At 41.2% G+C, this 19,957-nt stretch overlaps 1 protein-coding gene across 1 annotated transcript; it reads right to left on the bottom strand.

Moving 5' to 3' along the window:
- Positions 1–80: 80 nt before the first annotated feature.
- TM7SF3 (transmembrane 7 superfamily member 3) lies at positions 81–18,831 on the bottom strand. The gene is made up of 12 exons (XM_030469292.1): positions 18,693–18,831; positions 11,945–12,099; positions 10,133–10,283; positions 9,588–9,708; positions 8,573–8,744; positions 7,496–7,673; positions 6,080–6,166; positions 5,567–5,647; positions 4,723–4,875; positions 3,326–3,423; positions 2,795–2,957; positions 81–2,306 (listed from the first exon to the last, which is right to left on the bottom strand). Exons 1-12 carry the CDS (start codon positions 18,760–18,762, stop codon positions 2,044–2,046), a joined length of 1,692 nt encoding a protein of 563 aa, XP_030325152.1. The 5' UTR covers positions 18,763–18,831; the 3' UTR covers positions 81–2,043.
- Between the last annotated feature and the right edge of the window lie 1,126 nt (positions 18,832–19,957).

Genomic DNA, 19,957 nt, shown 5'->3' with positions numbered 1-19,957 from the left:
CTCCACAATATCAAAGGCAGAAGCTAAGTTGTAAAAGCATAACAGAATTCAAAGAGGCCTCTGTAGTTCCAATATTCTTTCAAAAGACATCTTTATTTTAAAAGATATAGAAAATTAGAGTTAAACTTGTTTTTTTCCACAATGTTAATCACAGCAGTTATAAAAATCAAAGTAAACATGTTTAAGAGCGTTTATATACCAAATAATTGTCTGCTATTTGCCACTGAATATGGCAAAGACATGCTTAGTATCAGTGCAGCAAGTCTGCCAGACATCAGGGAAACAGCTTTTTGTTTAGCCTCATGGGCCACAAAACACCACAGTGAAACAAAACCCAAACTGCAAGATTTCAGCTCTGCTCTGCTGTTTGAAGATGTTTCAGCTCCAAGCAGTCATGGGATTTCTCTCTAAACATCAGATCATCTCAATGACCTCAGATACTATGTCACTAAGCTTTCACTCCTTAAAGAGAAATGGATAGTAAGTAAAATAATTTTAAAGTCATTGATTCCTTTCTATTGCCAGGGTGTTTTAACTTCCAACTAATTAGTCAGTGGAAGTTCTTTTGCAAATTTCCTTAATCATGAGTAGACTCTTACATTGAGAATTAAAGTGATGGTCAAGAACTTAAGTTTCCACCACTAGGGTATTCACTTCTGGTGGTTCCATTCAGGTAGCAGAACAGCAATTTTCCTTCAGACAGGAAGGACTATGTACTTTGCTGTCCACACTTAAAGATAATAATAAGGAAGAGGCATGATAACCCATTATCAAAGTACAGGACATAGGACTTCAATAATTCTTTAATGCATGGCAGGTCACCATGTAAACACTGAACTTGGAGACCAGCATTGGGCATGGGGGACAAGGACAGGTAAAACCAAGGACAGCCTCAAGATTTGCTTGTGCATTTATGTGAGCCAAGCCCACAGTGCTCCAGTTTAGACTTTGAAAATGGCTGTTTTATTTTTAAGGAATCGCATGAAGTCACCATATGAGATCACAGCTCACTGAACACAGCAGTGGTCCCTTATCTGTTTTAATACATTCTTCTTTGGGTAGATGCAATCCAAATGGCAAGGAAAACATTCTGTCAGCAAGGTTCCTGGTTAGTATTTTACCAGCTGGATGCTGTTTTCAGCCCTTAAAAGGCAAAATTGAAAGATCCGTTGATTAAAAATAGTGTTTCAACCAATTCCAGGCAAAAAGCTGCTGTTGGCTACAAAGAGCTTATTTAGTTTTCTTTTATGACAGCACCATCAAAAGAGAGGATTATACTAGAGCAGAAACAAGACACAAGCTGTTCAGAAAGCAAGCAAGGAGACAAACCTCTTGTGTTCTCTTAGCAGTCATCTCTGCACAGAGACCAGATGACCAGGTTGCTACAGAACCAGCTGCAAGTGGAAAGTCTTCTTGACTCGGATCAGGTCCACTTCCTGAGCCCCAGTGTGCACACTTAAAACAGTTAATTCAGTGCAGTTTAAATTCCAGTCACTTAGTTTAGCTTACAAGATTCAGCAATATTTCTTGGAAATAATTGTGTCTGCAGCCACACATTTTGTACCTATATTAGAAGGAGATACTTCAGTTCCTGCTTGAAGAACTTCTGGGTATGGTCCTTATCTCTCCTTCCTCACAATTTGATAGAATGCTCACCTTCAGGGGTGAGTCAGGCAATATTTCAGCAATGGTTTCCATACTGTGAGAGAAGAACCAGCATTGTACAGGTTGCTTTCCAAAGGCTGTTTTATACTTCACGTACCTAAACATCAAACTAGATCACCACAAGATAAATACCTGTACTTGACTGCTGGTACAAGATTCTGCAGCTAGACATACAACTTACAGCAGGCTGAGGGGACCAGTGAGGAAAGAGTCACCAAACAGCATGTAGTGTACTGGACAGATAACTTCTCTTCCAGGTGGGGCAAATATGATCCTCTTATTAAGCAGGACAAGTTAGCAGTGGTAAATCCTGCCCCATTGGCTGGTTTGCACCGTTCCTAGACTTTTCCTCTCTGTTCCCAGCAGTTAGTCGTCAAGTTACAGAAGCAACGGAGTTCTTTCCCCAGCTGGCTGCTCTTTCTGAAAGAAGTCTTTTATATGCAGTAGCTTGTTATGGATCCTCTCTCTTAGGGGAGGGATATGATGACTGGGGTCTAAGACATTGGTGCTTCTGCGCTCTCTTTCCCGCTTCCAGGCGAGATAGGGGTGTGGTGGGAAGGGGACTTCACTCCTTTCTCGGCGGAGCTGCACAGTTACTCCACTGAGGGCCAGCATTGTCCATACTGACAGGATAATGAAGTCTGAAAGAGAAAGTTTCCTGTATCAAAGAAGAACATTTCTTCCCAAGCACAAACACTGAACAAATTTAGTGAAAGGAATGAATGAAACATTGTCTCCAAATCCTCACTAGCCTAGAGCAAATTCATGAAAGGACAAGAACACACATAGATTTAAGATGAGTCTGTTCAGTCACCATATTAAGCCCAAGTGCCCACTCTTGTAAACTCATTAGCAAGGTAGCAGTCCAAGCTTGAGAAACACCTTCCACAAGTGTCTTTGTCACCTCACACCTGCTCAATGTTTGGTGCCTTCCAGTCTACTCGATATTTCTTTTGGAAGAGTAGAATTTATTGACTGAGTGTTAAATCTCACAATAATTACTGTGTTCTCCTTCCTACCTACACTTAACACTTGCTGTTCACAATGGAACCAAGGAGACAGAGGTTTCTTCAAAAAAGCATCTCATACCAGTGCTTTAAAAAGATGAAGTTTTAAGGGCAGTACTCACCGTTTGTTTGAAAAGGCACATTGGTGTAAGCTCTGTTGAAGTAATCATTGAGGACTCTTCTGAGTAGGTCTAAGGAGATGTAAGCAAGACTTGTGTAGACATAGCAAGCAGTAGCTAGAATCACAGCATAAGAGCCTACTATTCCAGAGGCCAGTATGTTCAGCTAGAGGGGGAGGAAAAAAGAAAACACAAAACCCCACACCATTAGGAGACTGATAAACACTGTTCCCCACCTTCTTAAGGCAGTATTTATATCAGTTCTACAAAAATTGGCTGCACACATCTCTAATCCAGACACACTTTCAAGACAACAGAAGTCAACTAAATGCAAGTGTTAGTGGATGATATGTTCAACGTTGCAAAGAAACATTCCTTTGCTCAAGGACCATTTAGCACAAGGACTCCCTCTGTACTGTACTTCATGAAGCCGTGCTAAGTCTCTTCTACACACCTCCCACAGGATTACATTTTTGCATTAAGAAGTCCAATATCCCTGTTTCTCCCTCTGAAGTGACAGCACAGACTACTTACAATTCTTGGACAGCCAACAAAAAGCACTGGAACCATCAATGCTACAGAAGAAAAGGTCACCCAGAACACAACATCGTCACGGAACACCCTGTAGTCTCCTACAAAGACACCACATTCCACACAATTTACTAGTTAGTAAAACATTTGCTTTTTGTCAAGTGGCTGGGGGTGAGCTTTTTCCCCTCCAAAGATTCTGTACACTCAAATTTCTGGAGTACAGTATTGAAAAAGTTAGCTTTTGAGCTCAAATGCTGATTGTTTAAGATGCATTGCAACAGACTTACTCAAAACTAGCATAGAAAAAAGGCTGCCCCAGTTGAGTACAGGTCCTGTACTCTAAGATGGGACAGCTAATCTTTGCCATGAAACAAAGATTATTTTTTTTAATGAGATATATGTTACTTGTCAAATAAGAATGAAAAGTACTGGAATTCTTCTGTCCAATAAGAAACTATTTTGTTGCCTGTATAAATTCATAATCTATAAACATGCATCATGTGCATGTGCAGCCATCACAACACCACAAGGCAACAGTCTTCTGGCTTTAGGAAGAGTGATTAGGTCACACAAACACTACTTTGGTCCCCCTGCTGTCTAAGGCCTGTGAATAAAACAGAGGGGATAAGCTGACACCCAGCTGAGTCACTGTTTTACTTACTGAAGAGCAACTGGAGGCTGCATGGATTATCAAAGGATTGTGCCTTAAGTCAAACACAGATGACTGGAGAAAAAAACTGCCCCACCAAGGGATCTTAAGCAGAAGAGTTTCAAGACTTAAAATTTCAACAGAGAAAGCACCATGGCTGATGCTTTGATGTCCCAGAGAATTCCAGCTCAGCAGCCTTGCTTGCTTTTAAGCAAGTTACTTATTGCTTCTCTCAAAGTAATTCTAAAGACACTGAGGATGTCAGTCCATATGCAAATGTTTGACTTTAACAGCACAGTGTTCCCAGAACTTTGCACTGTAGTATGATATAAGGTAACAGCAAGAGCTCCCCTCTCCCCTTAATCCATGATGTCTTTATGCCTGAAGCCTTTTGAGTTAGACTGCAATTTTTCTACTGGGACTCATTCTGGATAGAGAACAAAACAGACAGCAAATGCTTGCCTGGAGGAGAGCTGGTGTCAGACTGCTGAGCTGGCTTAGGTAGGAAGAGCCTCTGCAAGTTCTCTGCAGATTTTTCCCCCCAGTGCAGATTCCCTAAATAGTTTTAATTACAGCATACCTAAAAGAAAGCTACAGGTACATTTCTATTCCTCCCAACACCAGAAAGAGAAGGTTAAATATAACAACAAGATACTGGCATTCATCTTAGAGCCTTGCATCGTCCCTGTAATACAGCAGGAACACATCACTCAAGAGCCAGTATTCTGCAGAAAAGTATTCTAGTGCATACCTAGTGGAGTAAAGAAGATCGTTGATGAGAAGAGAAATCCCAGCACAAGCCCAATAATAAACATGCAGAATATGACAGAGCCAAATCTCCACCAGCTTGCAACCAGGAAAAGCCCTCCAGTAATTCCAGCTACTGCTGTCAAAGTAAGACGCACTGAAAAAGAAAACAGGAAATTCCATTAGTTACTGCAATAATATATTTGGCAGCTTTACTTATGTGCCTGATTTTGTAATGGAATGAAAGATTTCTGAAAAAAAAGCCAAGAGTATCAGAATTTGCTTGGTGCATTTCTCAGACTCTGGTCTGCAACTGAGGGTGTGCTACCACCAGTGGGGTAGGACTGGTATGGAAGTCTTGCTAGTAGGTACATTAGTACCTTGGGTTCCCAGGGCAGTTATGGTTGCAACAGCTGATGCACATGTATCAAAAAAGTAACTAATTCTTCCTAGTCTAATAAAAAGAATGCAGATCTTCCACTCTTGTCATTTTACAGATGAAATTTGCATTTGATCTGAAACTGAAGTCCACCAATTATCAAAGAATTGGAAAGGAAGTATGTTGCAAATTTCCAGAATTTCTAAGAACTTGTCTTCCTTTGATGGATACTAAAATTTGTCTTTTATAGTTGCAGCTATTAATTCTGCACCATTATTTGATGTTGGAAGCAACAGTTACTCAGTTGCATATTCAGCTATCATGGCAATCAGAGCTCTGTTCAAGTAGCCAGTTAGAATCCCCTTCTAGCCTTAAGGCTGACTAAGAACAAGCACAACTGAGATTTTACCTAAGGGATTCCTGACAATACATTGGGAAGAGCACTGGGTTTCCTGACACATCTACTCACCATCATAACCAAGGACAGTTACTCTAGTTATAAAGACAAAGAAGAAGAATCCTGCGACTATGAAGCCCATGAAGAATAAGTCTAGAGAAGAAAGGAAAAAGATTTAGTATTCTGTCATATCATTACACACCAAGCCCACCTCAGTATATATTCAGACACCTTCATGGTACAACAGGGAAGGAACATTGTCAGCTCACTGGCTGAGAAGCACAAGAAGAAAGCCTGACCATATTTCATTCTGGAAAGGGGTGTCAACTACTTGAGTCAGAAAATTACATACTTGTATCTATATTGCCCAGCATGCACCTTAGTTCTATGAGGGTTCTTTGCACATCAAAACCATCTTGATCTGTGCTTTAAAGCTCTGATCCTGTATAAGCAGGGGACCTAAGTGGTACCTAATCACTATCAAGTGAATCTTAGTAATTATGCCATTTTTCTAAGTTACAGCAAATTTATCTATGACATTCCTACTATGCTTATGAGAAAGAAAAAACCCAAAATGTGCAGTACCTGTTTTCCAGAATCTGTGCCCAAAAAAGCAAGTGAAAAGACCAAGAACTGCAAGAGTAGTGAAGAATACTTTGGTAGAGAGTTTACCTACAAGAACAAAGAAAGGGTTACTAGAACATTCCACCTAGGAGTCCCAACAATGAGATTAAGGTCAGGGTGCTGTCCCTCATTCTACAGACAGCTGCCACTCCTTCAGACACACAACATGAGATCTGTAATGCCTTAACTAAAAATTATCTTGATATCATCTCCAACAGAATATTGATGTAGTTCCAGACTGATTAAGAAATAAAGAGCTTCCTCCTTATTCAAGAGGCTGAAGTTTCTCTAACAGTTAGTTAAGTAGCTGTAATTTGCTATTGATACAGCTTTAGCTGAAAATTCTCTGTTCAGCTTTAAAAAAGAGATGTCCAATAACCTATAATAATCAGTGCCACATTATTAGCAACCCAGATAGCAGCTATAGTCTTTATTACTGCAGCCCTCACCACAGTCTCCCTTTAATATATTTTCCATGCAACAGAAAGGACCATCAACATCTCAGCAAGGTTCACTTCTGCCTTCCAGGCAAAATTCTTACTGGCATTTAAGATATTTGAAACAAGTAAACCATGTTTTCCTAGTTCTCTGAACTATCAATATAGCCTAGATAATTTGCCTCATGTCATCATAAGACAACACCAAGTTTGGCAACAGTTACTTGTTTAACAGTATAGGATAAGAAAATAATCATGAGAAGAAACCTTATCTACGAGCCAAGTTCTACCCAGTATTCTTGTCCCTTTTGCAATCATAATGGGTGTGGCAGCTTTGCCCTTTTTCTTCTCAAACTCTGTCATTATACAACTTCATACAATGCAGCATGACTTTGCAGTTATTTCACTATTGCTGGAGTTATCTTTATGTTTATTTTAGGTGACTATCTCCTTTCAAAATATTTGTAGGCTGCCAATTCCAGCACAGTTGGAAAAAATGAGGCTGGACCCTAATTTAGTTTATATTTTATTAGCTTAATTTCATACAAGGCATCTATAACCTACAAGTGATTTAAGAGTATGTATCCAATTCAAATGATAAAAGCTAAAGTAGCATTACAGAGCTCAAAGTTATATATTTGCTAGCCACATATTAAACCTCTTAAGTTAAACTTTCAACTGTTAGCAGTTCTCAGTCTTGGTTCATCATTCTAGAATTTCTCCCCAATCAAAAAGTAGATGCCAACATAAAGTAACAAAATATATCCAATGTACGACTAAGAGCTCCTACACAAATTTTAAAATAACAAACATACAACAAGCAAACAAACAGAAAAACAACCCCAAAAGAGAGAAAAACCAAACATTTCAGAAGTACCACTCAGCATGCTGGAACACAAGCTTGAGAGGAGTTAGCATGGACATACAAGTCCCAACTTACTGAGAGAAGAGCAGTTATCCACTAGGTCAGCAAAGCTGCAAGCATATGTATGCACAGGTACGTATGCAGCAGAAGTATTCCAAAGAGGATCCCACACTATGACATTGTAGATTACACCTTGCCCAGGAAGTGAGGAAAAGTAGACATTGGTCTTGTCATCAGCTGTCAATGTAACCATCTGAAACAGTAAAAAGTATTTTTAATTGTAAGCAACTGCTTCGCACTGTTACTCGTGGCAGGCTGATGTGTCCATATCAGCTAAAGCAATACTCAGCAGCTCAAGGAAGATGATCAGCAAGACCTCTCTAATTCTGAACTCTCAGTACTACCAAACAAAGCACTAAAGGCTCACAGGACAGGCTCCTCTTCCCCCAACATTACTATGTTTTCTGACAGGGAAGAAGATTCTCCCATTCATGTATTTTGCTCCTCCACACTTGAGAATGCAGTTCAGGTTGCCTGTTACTCTGCCAACACAGGTCTGGCCTCCCATTTCTAGTTTGGTTCAATTATATTCTACTCCTTCCTCTCTGCCTTGCTTTCCCTGCTCAGTCCTAGACATCTGAGGATGCCAGGCACTAGCATATAACAGGCATTGTAGTAGACTGTCTTCACCAGAAGTGGCTCTACTCCTGGACTTCCAAGAACTCAGTGACAGTACTGCTATAGGCAAGCTGACCTCAACATAACTGAAGGAGCAACTTGGCTAAAGGAGTATTCAGCAAGCAGGAAGACACTGCAGTAAGAGCTTGCTTGATCAAGAAAAGGCTGCAAAACATAGAAACACCTCACAGACCAGTCACCAACATCTTCCTAATGTCAAAGTTTACTGCAGGAACTCTAAATTCTGCCACCTTTCAGGCTATGCTAACTAGCCACTTCTATCTCAAGACAGTGGTTGGCATTTTGTATGCATCATTCATTCAGTGACTACTTCCTAGACAGAAATCCCAGATACAGCAAAAAGCCTCAAACATCAGCAACTTTCTAATGTTACCACTAAAGGAAGATAATCACAGGAAAGGAGAAAACTAGTGCCACTGCTACCTGGCTGATACATCAGAGCTTCAGACTTACTTTAATGCCATTAGCTTTGACACTTTGCACCTCAGACATCTTCTTTATGTGGCTCATGAGTACCATCTCAGAGAGATCATTCTCTGGTAAGAAGTACTGGTAGACATCATAGCGCAGTCGCCATCTGGAGTTCTCATCAGTCCCTGAATCACAGGATGGTGGGTTTGCTCCTCTACAATTAAAAAGAAATCAGCTACATGGCCAGCACAGCTCCCAGATTTTAACATTAATTTTCAAAATGTTTCTTGTCTGAGCTAGCAGTATTTGGCTTCTGCTCTTCAGAAGTCATCACCAGCAACTAATTCAAAACTAGACTGTGAATATTTGTGAGCACAGTATTATACAGAACCACCTGCAGTATGCAGAACCATGCAGGTAGTGCCTATGCTGGTACTTGCCTTTACAGTTACAAAAACTTCCTATGATTTGTCACAAGGAACCAGGAAAAGAATTCCAAGAAGTCACAACAACCAAAGATCACAATATCACTGTTTGGTTTTCCATGCATGCTATAAATATCTATATTTACATACACATATCTCTGAATATAGCTTCCCACTTTCTTTTCCTATAACCTGTGACACCAGGCACCATTCAGAAATAATGTCTTACAACTCCAAGTCCCAAAGTTAAAAGTTAAACAAAACTCTATCATTACCAGTGCTTTAGTACCAGCAGAGGTACGAAGCTGGCTCTAACACATAGCAGCAGCTCAAATAGACTAAGTCATTATGAGGAATTGGAAGATCCAGTACTGGCTGACTGCTTGCACAGCTGAAGTTGCATAACCTTTTCCACAAGAAGAAGCTCTGAACTTTTAGATACATCTCTCTCTCTCTCATGTATTACCTCTCCCCCACCTCCTCCTCTTCATTTAGTTCTCAGTTTGTTGCAGCCAGCAAGATATCTGCCAACAGCTGGGTGTTCAGCCTTTCCAGCAGAATCTTGTTTTATGATCTTGATCAAATACAGGACAAAGAAGGTCTTGCTCAGTGCAGTGAAATTTTTCACACACCTGGTATAGCCCAAGTTTGCAGGGGCAAACTTGATGTGTGTATCTATCAATGTATAGTCTAGGTAAATATTTGGATCCACTTCCAAGTCAAATTCTAGATTGCAGCCTCCAGGAATAGGATCTAGAACACAGAAAAGTTAACTGTAGTAGTTTTGCTTCCTTCTCACACAACATGAAAAAAGTTTTAAAGACGTGCATCCTTGCAGACAGAATCTGTCTGCTGAGCACAATATTTTCAGGTTCTAGCCCTGCAGACAATACAAGTGGTTTCACTGCAATATACAATAGATTTTGTTACATGTTCACAGCAGTCTTCTGCTCAAAGGCTGAAATGGTGACAAGACCATACAGTACCTACAGTACCATCCTATACGCAATTTGCAATTCAGTAGTGCTATGAAACTTTTTCAGCCTATTTTAAAAGAGTTTCTGGCATCTCCATCATAAGTTTGCACCACGTAAGAATATCAGTTCTGGAAAGCAAACACTTCATTTCACAGTTCACAGTTAGCTTGCTCTGCTGATTACTGGTAATAAGAACATACCTTTCTCCATGTAGGGAACAGAGATAGTTGTGCTAAGCACCTGGTTAGCATCCAGAGACCAAAGGTGCCACGTACATACACTCTGTAGAGGCCGAAGGATGGAAACCAATCCTTTGTCTACTCCAATTGCTGAGCTGTTCACAGATGGAATCTGGACAGAAACAAATTATATAAACAAGCAGTCCTTCTTGAGAGGTTTTCCACAACAGCTCCATATATTGCACAAGTCACATTCCTGCACAAACCTACAGGGCACACATTTTAGTGCCAGTTGGCACAAATGAGGCATTCAGCCCTTAGCCAGATGGATAAAGCAAGAGCTGGAAAAAAGGGAGTAGCCTCTGACAACACACACTGCATAGTTCAAGCTCAAAAAACACAATATTAACATTGAGACTACTAAAGAGTTAATAATCACAAGTAATCTGCAGAAAAATCTAGCTAGCTGAAAGCCTACTGATGCACAGTAACTGAATAACTAGTGAAGGTGTGAAAGGATTGGAATATCCCTCACAAAAAGTTGCAAGATGGCACAAAGTGCAGAAGCACCTCACTATCTCCAGCAAGATGGAGATGACTATATGACAGCTTGCTTAGCACTTGCCATGCCAGGTAAGTCCTTGGGGCCAGGTCAGCTACTGACCCAATCCCCACCATCCCCATCCCCTTGGCCTTGAGGAAAGCTCAGTAATGGCAATGTCACACAACTGGAACAAACAGTTGACCTGCAGTCAGTCCTGCACAGAAAATGTGCTTTTGTCCATGAAGGCCAGTTATTTGAGACAACACTAAAAAAGCACTTTGGACCTGGCCAGCCTTAAGGTCTGGCTCAGATTCCTAGCCCTGAAAGCTGTATATTTATGCACTTGGCCTGGTAAGGCAATGAATGCAAAGAGAGCTGGAACTGGCAGCAAGAAAATTCTACCACTGGTAATCAAAGACTGAAACAGGCATAACAACACCTTAGCCCCGTGATCTTTGCTATTTCACCAGTACATAGACAACTGAGCTGAGTGACTTGTGTTACAGGTTATTCACCTCTTAAGATGCTCAAGATAATCCTTGGCACTCAGTATATTCCCATTTGACAAATACTGACTGGGAGAAGGAAACTGGATGGCATCTGTCAGAACTCTGTCTCCTACCGTCACCGTCTACATTCTGCTTGAATACCACTAACATCACCAAGAAAACAGCAGCGTTTTAGATTGCATCCCACTAATGATGAGACAAACTGAGGCTAATATATAGCAGCAGTAATGCTTATATTGCCAGCTAGAAGTAGCAGCCTTCACTGGTGTACTGTGGAGGAATTTCTCTATGTGCCACCACAGGAGAATTAAATTCAGGACAAGCAGCTGAGGGAATACCACATCACACCTGTAGCAACTAGATCTAAGCCACATAAACAGCAGTCAACTAAACATCCCACAGTATTGTGTTCCCAAACTTATAATGTGTAGTGTATAGTGATGTGGAAAATACTTATAATGACTCTGGTTTTAATTTGACAAGCTGATGCATAGGAGTCAGCAGTCACATGTCAAAAAAGCACAAGAACAAAGAACCCTGAAACATTTTCAAAGCCTCTCTGAAATTTCTTTAGCATTCAGGCCTACAAAATAGAAGGTATGACATATAAACATGAGAAAGACAGTATTATTTCAGCTTCTGAAATCTTAAGAGCCATGCAGGTAAGATATTAGTATATATTTATATAGCTTCAGTTCTATATTCCTACATGTACCACAGCCAAGTCCTTTGTTGAAAGAGAAATAGCACTTAAAAACAGAAGTGACACTCTTACCATACCTTATTAAAAGATATCATCACATCACTTTGCTGAGCATGTACTTGAAAAATAACAACAGTCACATTGTTTGCAATGTTCCTGATTACAGCTTCCACTGAATTGGTTTGGTTGAGGAGCACATTTCTGAATTTTCCCAAGGAGAGCTCAAGCAGACCTGCATTACAAAAAAAAAACCAAAAAAACGCAACAAATAGACTTTGTTGAAAGGGCAGCAATTACCAAGGGAAGCCCAGAAGTTTCCTAGTAGCCCAGCAAGACATTGGTTTATGCCACTTTCACCCTGTAGGCTGTATTAAGTTTTCAAAAACTACTGCACACAGAGCCATACTTACGAGAACAAATGCAGCTAAAGAACCCACCACACAGCCTGGAGTGCACCTAAGCACATGGGGCAGAACTTCCTGCCAGGAACTCAGTATTTGATTCAGGATTTGATACCACTAAGTTTATCAGCAACAGATCACAGCAGCGCAGGCAACAGAAAGTAGCATTCAGTAGAGCAAATAAGAGACAATTCTAATGACTTATTGATCTTAGGTAAATACAGGAGAATAATCTTGTATTAGCCAGCCAATTTGCACTATACCTGTTAAGACTTCCTGAGTAAATTCCCAGACCATGGGAGTTGGAGTTAACTTCCATAACAGAGTCAAACTAGTAGTTTACATATGTATATTTATTTTCATTTGCTTCACATGTCTTTTGCTCCCACACTATTCTTAATTATTAGGACCCTTATTTCTCTGTCTAAAAATCTGATTAATTTTTCCATGACACAAGCAAAATAATTTCTTCTTACAATGAGCATACCCCACAATCCACTGTCATTTTAATTTAAACAAAATCACATGACCCAGGATATAAGATTCTTTGAGTTGTGATTCAAGTCCTGCAAGAAAGCTTGATTTCTCCCTGTGCTGAGCTCTTGAGAGACAAGGGATTTAAAGGGAAGAAAGAAAAGCAGCTATACAGAAGCCACCAGATTCTCTTTTGTTGGTGATAAGCAGGCAGACTTGAGGTTGAAAAGCATGCACAATGCTTTTCAGTTGTCAGTTGTTTTTTTCTACCCCCTTGAATGCCCCTGCATGCACACACAGTAGCCCAGACAATCTGAAATTTATTATGTTTAAACACATATACAACATTTCCTCAACAAAGTTGCCTCCTCTTGTGTAGAGGGCTGATACAGCCAAGTACTCCAAGTACTGCCAAGTGCTTCTGCACAGAGTAATCAACAGCACCAGCCCATATACACTGTTGATAATGACTTAGCTGGTCTCCCATCCAAAGAGAGGAAAGGATAGTCTTCTCACCCAAAACTCTGTACTGAGTAGTCAGTACTCCTTTCCTCTCCTGTACTCCTCCAGTACTCCTTTTCACTCTCTCCTGCCCAAAACTGGCATACTTGACCAGACTCTTCACCTTCTGATTATATAAAAAGAGGTGAACCCCTACCCTCATCTCACAGTAGAAGAAAGGTAGGAAAAGCCTAATAATACATATCATCTCACTAACTTCAACTCTTACATGCTCATGCCCAAAATTTGATTCTGCATCACCAATGAAACCAGGGCTGAAATATGGGGGTCATAAAACATCTAGAAAGGAAAAAAATAAAAAGGATTCTCCATTTTTCTGTCCCATCATGGGAGCTGTTGGAGAGAGTCCAGAGAAGGGCCACAAAGATGACCAGAAGGCTGCAGCACCTCTGCTTTGAAGAATGGCTGAGAGAGTTGGAGCTGGAATCTCTCCTGCTCCAGGGAAAAAAGTAAAGCTGGGGAGGGACTTTTTATAAGGACAAGGGGTAATGACTTTAAACTAGAAGAGGGCATGTTTAGGATAGATACTAGGAAGAAATTCTTCACTATGAGGGCACTGAGATACTGAAACAGACTACCCAGAGGTTGTGGATGTCCCATCCCTGGAACTGTTCAAGGCCAGGCTGGATGTAGCTTTGTGCAACCTGATCTAGTAGAAGGTGTCCTTGTCCATGCAAGAGGGTTGAAACTAGTTGATCTTTAAGGTCCCTTCCAACACAAATCATTCTGTGCTTCCATGATCTATTCTAAGTTTTCAAACAGTAATTAACATAAAACTAGAGCTAAAGAATCAAAAAAACAAAATTAAAAAAGAGCTTTGAGTATTTTTCAGTTTACAATAAGAGTCCCTGGAGCAGCATTCAGACATCCTCCTCTTCACAAGACCCCTTTCCTCCTTAGGTCTTCAGTTCTACCAGAAATAGAACTAGCAGTCTGAATGCTGAAGAAAAAGCATTTAAAAAGCACAGACTATACATCAATGCATTCAGAAATTTTGAGCAAAAGGTCTGAATGCAGCAAAAATATTTTTACTTAATCTTGAAGAACTTCAGCACAGTTTCCTGAACCACAAGATGTACATACTTGGTTTGTATGATGATTTCATTTTTTTTCTGAAAAGAACATCTACATTCTCTCTATGCTCTACATCAAAGGCCAGGGCAAGGAGGGACATGGCTCTGTCTTGTTTCTCACTGCCACTCTATACTTATAGCCAGAGGCCTCTGCATTAATAAGAACAGATTCATCAGCAAGACATATAGTCACTACTTCAACATGATCATGAGACTCTAAATGTCAGCGGCACTCTTGCAAGTTTAATTAATGTGGTAAATTAAGACATAGTGCTCTATACTGCTTTACTGTTTGCATAACTGCTCCTAAAACAGTGCATGTGACACACATTTTAAACTAAAGTCTGCTCAGAAGAGCAGGGGGAAGAACAAGAAAAGCTACATCCATCAGACAAGTATTTTTCAGCTTGAACACAGGCTTCATGAACCATACTTCTAGCGAGGCTTGACATATAGCTAAGAGAACAGTTCTTAAACACTGAAGAATGCAGAACTTTCTAAGAAAATTTATAGAATAGAAATTGCTACATGGCCAGAGACTACAGCATCTTTCCAGTCTTCTCGTTTTCTGTCATGTGAAAAAGCCATTGGTGGTGCTCTGAGGCAGAAACAGAGCACAGAGAGTGAGGTAAATCAATCAACTCGCAACTCACAGGCCCACTGCTGAAATTCTCATACAAGCATCAGACTAGAGACACAGAGTTCAGTGTTGTCAGAGATCCTATGAAAGACAGATACAACAAACCTCAGTGAACACAAAGTACTGGCCACAGCACTCAAGCTTCTTTGGGCAAGCTCTGTCTCACTGAAGGAAGCACACTGACCAGGACCGCAGGCTCAGCAGCTCATGCAGCAAAGCTACCACACAAGTTCAGTAGCTGATCCTGCAAGTCAGCCAGGAACACAATCCAGGCATCTCAGTTTTTTCTAATAGTGTCAAATAGTGAAGGTCTGAAAACACTAAGAGAGCAGGCTATCCCAGCTCTTCCTAATCTTGTAGGGAGAAGTATGATGGTAACTGCATGCCAGAGTAGGTTTGGGTTAGGCATCAGAGAGGGACTGTGGCTATTAGAAAGATTATTAGCTGAAAATGTACTTAAAGAAGTCAGGATTATTGGAACTGAGCAAGAGCAGACTAAAGCTGGACTACTGAGCAAGTATTAGTTGTCATACTAGTACCAATACTGGAACAGAAAATGAGAAGGGAAAAGTAAAGATAGCAAAAGAACCAAACCTCTCAGGGCTTTTGTGAGACCAAAAATCATTATTCCTAGCTCTAAGAAATGAAGCAGTCAACTATAGAGGGGCTCAGCATTTATTATCCCTTCTCTGTGATGTGCAATTTCCCCAACAAGCAATACCCAGCCTGAACCCTTTCCATTCTGCTGATTCAGTGCCAGACTCTCAGCTTATTCGATGCTTTAAGTAAACCACACTTTCAGTTCCAACAGTCAAGTACCATTCCCTATCCCAAATAAATGGTCAACCATAAAATGTTAACACCTAGATGGCATCTAGCAGTCCAGTTTCCACTAACAGACATAACTGAAGCCATTGCTACCCATACAGGAACAGGACAGGAACAGTCTTCACCAAAAAAGCCTTGCTCAAACAGTATGCTTGCCTCAAAAAAGTTCTCCACAGTCAGAGTAAAATGCATTTTCTAATCCATGCCATCCAGCTTACAGTGGATATGCAGAATAATCTTATATAAGATACAGGAGGTAAGAAGAACCACCCAGTGGAAGGAGTATCTCAACAAGTAATCACTTGAAGACATCTAATTAAGATGCAATGCAAGCTCAGACTGAAAACTACTTTGAGTAGGGAAGAAATGAGTATGCAGTCACGTAACAGAATAAAGCCAGTAGCCACCTTATATCAGACCTGTAATGCCACACACACACAGATGCAGGGTCCTCCTACATGATCTGTCTTCCCACACTGGGAAAACCCCAAATAAAGAGACCACCCACACCCTCTTCAAAAGAAGAAAGATCCATAGAAGTTTCTAAACTTTAACTGCCTGTGTACTCATGTTTGAAGCAGTTTGATGCTTAAAGCAGACAGGGCCACAGATTGTGGCTTGTCACAAACTGCAGCACACCCATCCCAGAAAACTACTCTGTTCACCAAGTTATAGATGTCATGAGGTCTTCTACACCCTAAAAAGTGAAGAAGATACCACCTCCTTCATATCTCACCTGTTTACAGTTTTACTAAACCATGCAAGAGGCTGGCCTCAGTCACATCACTGGCACTGTTGATTAAGATGCCACTTGCACTTCTGGGCAGTAAGCTTCAAGATATAAGTGACCAGCTGTCCAACACATTCAGACAGCTGAGTAGCTTTGGGTAAGCTTCTTATTTTAAAATGTTGTCTCTGCATAGACTAAACAGGTAGCAAAAAGCCAGTTCATCCAGATAAGCCCCCTTTATGAAAAGGGAACTGCTCAATCCTGATTACACTGTAAACTAGCTTTACTTTTTCCTATGCTAAACAATCTAATTTGGATACAGCAAACAAGACCATCTGCACTCTTGCTTCATGAAGGTGGAGCTCTGTGGCAGGCAACAAGCATTATATGTAAAATGCTTGTGTACAAATACTGAGTTTGAAGAGACAGAGCCCATCAGAATGCCAGAGAAGTACCATAGGCCATTATGGACAGTTTTGATTTGTCAGCAATTTTAAAATGAAGTAAAATCTAGTATTACAGACAGCAAGGCCCATCTCTGCAAACCGGTGTGTCCGAGACTGAATAACCACAAGACAATTGCAAATAAGTGAACCATTAAGCAAGTGTCCTCATTTAAATGAGCTAAGGACCAGTTAGACATTGGTACACAAAATACACAGCTTATTTGCTTTTCATGAGGAAAATACTTTCCTCCTCCACCCTCAGTTCTGTAAGAAAACATAGCAACGGGCTGCTTCAAGGCAAAGCAGTTAGCTTACTCCCATATTCATTCTGCTTTTTTACATATTGTAAAAAATTAGTCAATACATAACCCATTTTCAGACAAGTCCATGAGACAAATTCCTTTTCAGCCTCTTTTAATTTAAATATTAAGGTCTGAGAACTCTTAGCCTTCATTCTCAGATTTGCTTGCCACCCAGCAGGGGCCAAGTTTAAGCTTCTAGGGTCTGTAAGAACCAAGAGGATACTTGGCTCTTCTCCACTAATATCTTGGACATAAGACCTGAGGAAGTGAGGCAGAGGGGAGAAGTCTTTTATACTTGAGCCTGATTCCAAACACTGTCTTGCAGCCTTGCAAAGTATACTGAGGGTAAATTTCTCCTTTCTGTTAATTAAGCTTAATTAGAAGCAACTTCAAAAATAAAGAAAAATAAAGAGGAGGGTTCCATGAGCCCTAACATAATGAACTCCTTGCTTAGCTCTGAAAGGAAACTTACTATTTTTTCTTTTATTTGAACAGGTAACAGTTTAAAGAAGAAAAAAGGTAAGAAGCTGTTAATCTTCACAGCCTATACTCATACTACACTTATCTCTGGATGCCTGTTTTAGTCATATGCAGGAGAACAGGGGACTTATAAAAAAAAAACCAAAAACCAAAAACAAACACACAGGCCAAATAAAGTCGGAATACATCAGCATGGCCAAAGTCATTTTAGGAACCAAACGCCATGGAACTAACCAAATTCTAAGGAATTTTGCCCATTTCCTTAATTTAATAGGGGCAGCAGTTTACAATGCAGAAGTAGCAGGATGCTAGGAACACATGACCACCTCTATGTGGTCCAAAAAAAAAATACCTACCAAGAAACAAACCCCACAACCCACTGTTAACCTTGTCTTCTTTCTCACTTAAACTTATGGGTAGTGAATGCCACCTTGTTCCCTTGAAAGGAATCCAACTCTACACCAGACTCATTAGCTTGTACTGTATCCCTGCATCAGTACGATTAAAACCAGCCTGAATCCACCTAAGAGTTAAAATGATGGCGTTCAGAACAATTAAGCTGCTGAAAAAAAATGGGGGTGGGGAGAGGAGGGAGGAAAGGGTTCTCATATCGGAGATTAAAATTAACTATGAATATTTAATTCTCTGTCAGCTCCGCAAACTGCTGCAGCTTCGCTTTAATCTTCACTCTTGCTCAACCCTCGAGACAGCAGCCGGTCTCCCCGCCGCCTCCTGGAACACTCCCCAAAAGGCTCTGCAAGCCCTTCCTCACAACAATCCCCTTCCCCTCCATCGTTCTAGCTATCGACCCGACTCAGACAACCCTACCCCGGTACAAGCCGGGCTCCACCGGCCCTCTCAAGCACCCTAATGGCGGCCGCGGCCCGCAGTCCACACACACCCCCTCTCCTCCCCGGTGCCACACTCACCTGAGGCACCGCCATAGCGCAGGACCCCCAGGAGCCCCAAGAACATCAGGACGCAAAGAGAAAACCGCATGACGCTGCAGAGGGAATGAGAGACGAAGCTGAGAGGGGCCGGGAAGGTTAGGAGGGGCTTGGGCCGGGCGGGTCTTGCGAGGCGGCGCAGCGCCCGCCTTCGCGGGCGCTGCGCCGCCTCGCAAGACCCGCCCGGCAGAAGGGCGTCCGCACCGCCCCTCACCCACCAGCGGCAAGAGGCTGAGGTAACGGCTGCAACCGTCGCCCCGAACGGCTTTATCAAGGACAGGCTTGGGAAGGCTCCCAGCGGGTGGTGGGAAGGGTTGGATATGTTAGTTTTTAATGCAGCTTTTCCTTTGTTTCCACATGAGGAACGACAGTGGGAAACGCTCGGGGGACTCAGAGGCTCGCTGTGTTCCAGGCGCCTCTGGTTGTGAAAGGTGAATCACGGGCACATGATGGGGAAGAAAAAAGCATAAAACAAATTAAATGTCTCTCTTTTGTGTGTGTGTGTGTGGTTTCGATTTGTCATTTGGGCCTCATGAATTCACATCGTAGCCCATTCTCAAAATAGCTTTTTACAGCCCGGTTTTGGTTTTGGTTTTGGTTTTTTTTCCTCAGGTTGCTTCAATCCAGTTTCCAGTTAAAATGCCCAATTAAGATGTCAGTCTGGCATAAGAAGTACTGAGATGAATGTTGCCCCATTGTTATAGGTATTTTAGACAATAGATGTAGGTTTATCTCACCCTTACCTACCATGCTTAGGAACACAGCCTTTCTCAGTTATGTTGTCTAGTTTGCTGAGGTTATTTTTGTTGTGCTGCTCAACAAGGTTCTTGTAGGTCAAAAATCTGTGAGATATTAAAAGCCTGTTAAATTTAGTGTTTGCCACTGTCCTAGTCAGCCTCTCTGAGTGAGAACTCAGTCGCTCTTTAGTCACAGCTCAGCACTCAAACTGCTCACCCGTGGCTTTCAGTCATAGCTGACCAGTGCCTGTGGAAGGCTTTTCTCATGCCATGAGCCTCACTTATTCCAGGTTCAGTCCAGAGTCTTGTGGAAATCCAAGAAAGAACATGTTGACTTCAATAATAGTTGTAAATCCCTTAAAAACATGAGGTAGGTTTTAATTCTACAGCACTGTAGTTTTGTGACTTAGCTTTTTAACAGAGGAGCACAAAGAAACCCCACATCCCAGTTTAGACATGTAGGCCAACAAAAGCCTAACCACAACTGTGTCATCAGAAAAAGAGTTTTGT

The sequence above is a fragment of the Calypte anna genome, chromosome 1, assembly GCF_003957555.1.
Source record: "Calypte anna isolate BGI_N300 chromosome 1, bCalAnn1_v1.p, whole genome shotgun sequence".
Lineage (NCBI taxonomy): Eukaryota > Metazoa > Chordata > Aves > Apodiformes > Trochilidae > Calypte > Calypte anna.
This window is presented reverse-complemented; position numbering and strand designations above follow the sequence as displayed.

Bases quoted from the DNA above. Each gene is read 5' to 3' on its own strand.
- TM7SF3 (XM_030469292.1), bottom strand. From the start codon at position 18,762: ATGCGGTTTTCTCTTTGCGTCCTGATGTTCTTGGGGCTCCTGGGGGTC. The intron at 12,100-18,692 runs GTGAGTGTGGCA...TTTGTAATGCAG, and splicing joins GCGCTATGGCGGTGCCTCAG to GTCTGCTTGAGCTCTCCTTG. The intron at 7,674-8,572 runs GTAAGTCTGAAG...TTACTGTTTCAG, and splicing joins TCAAAGCTAATGGCATTAAA to ATGGTTACATTGACAGCTGA.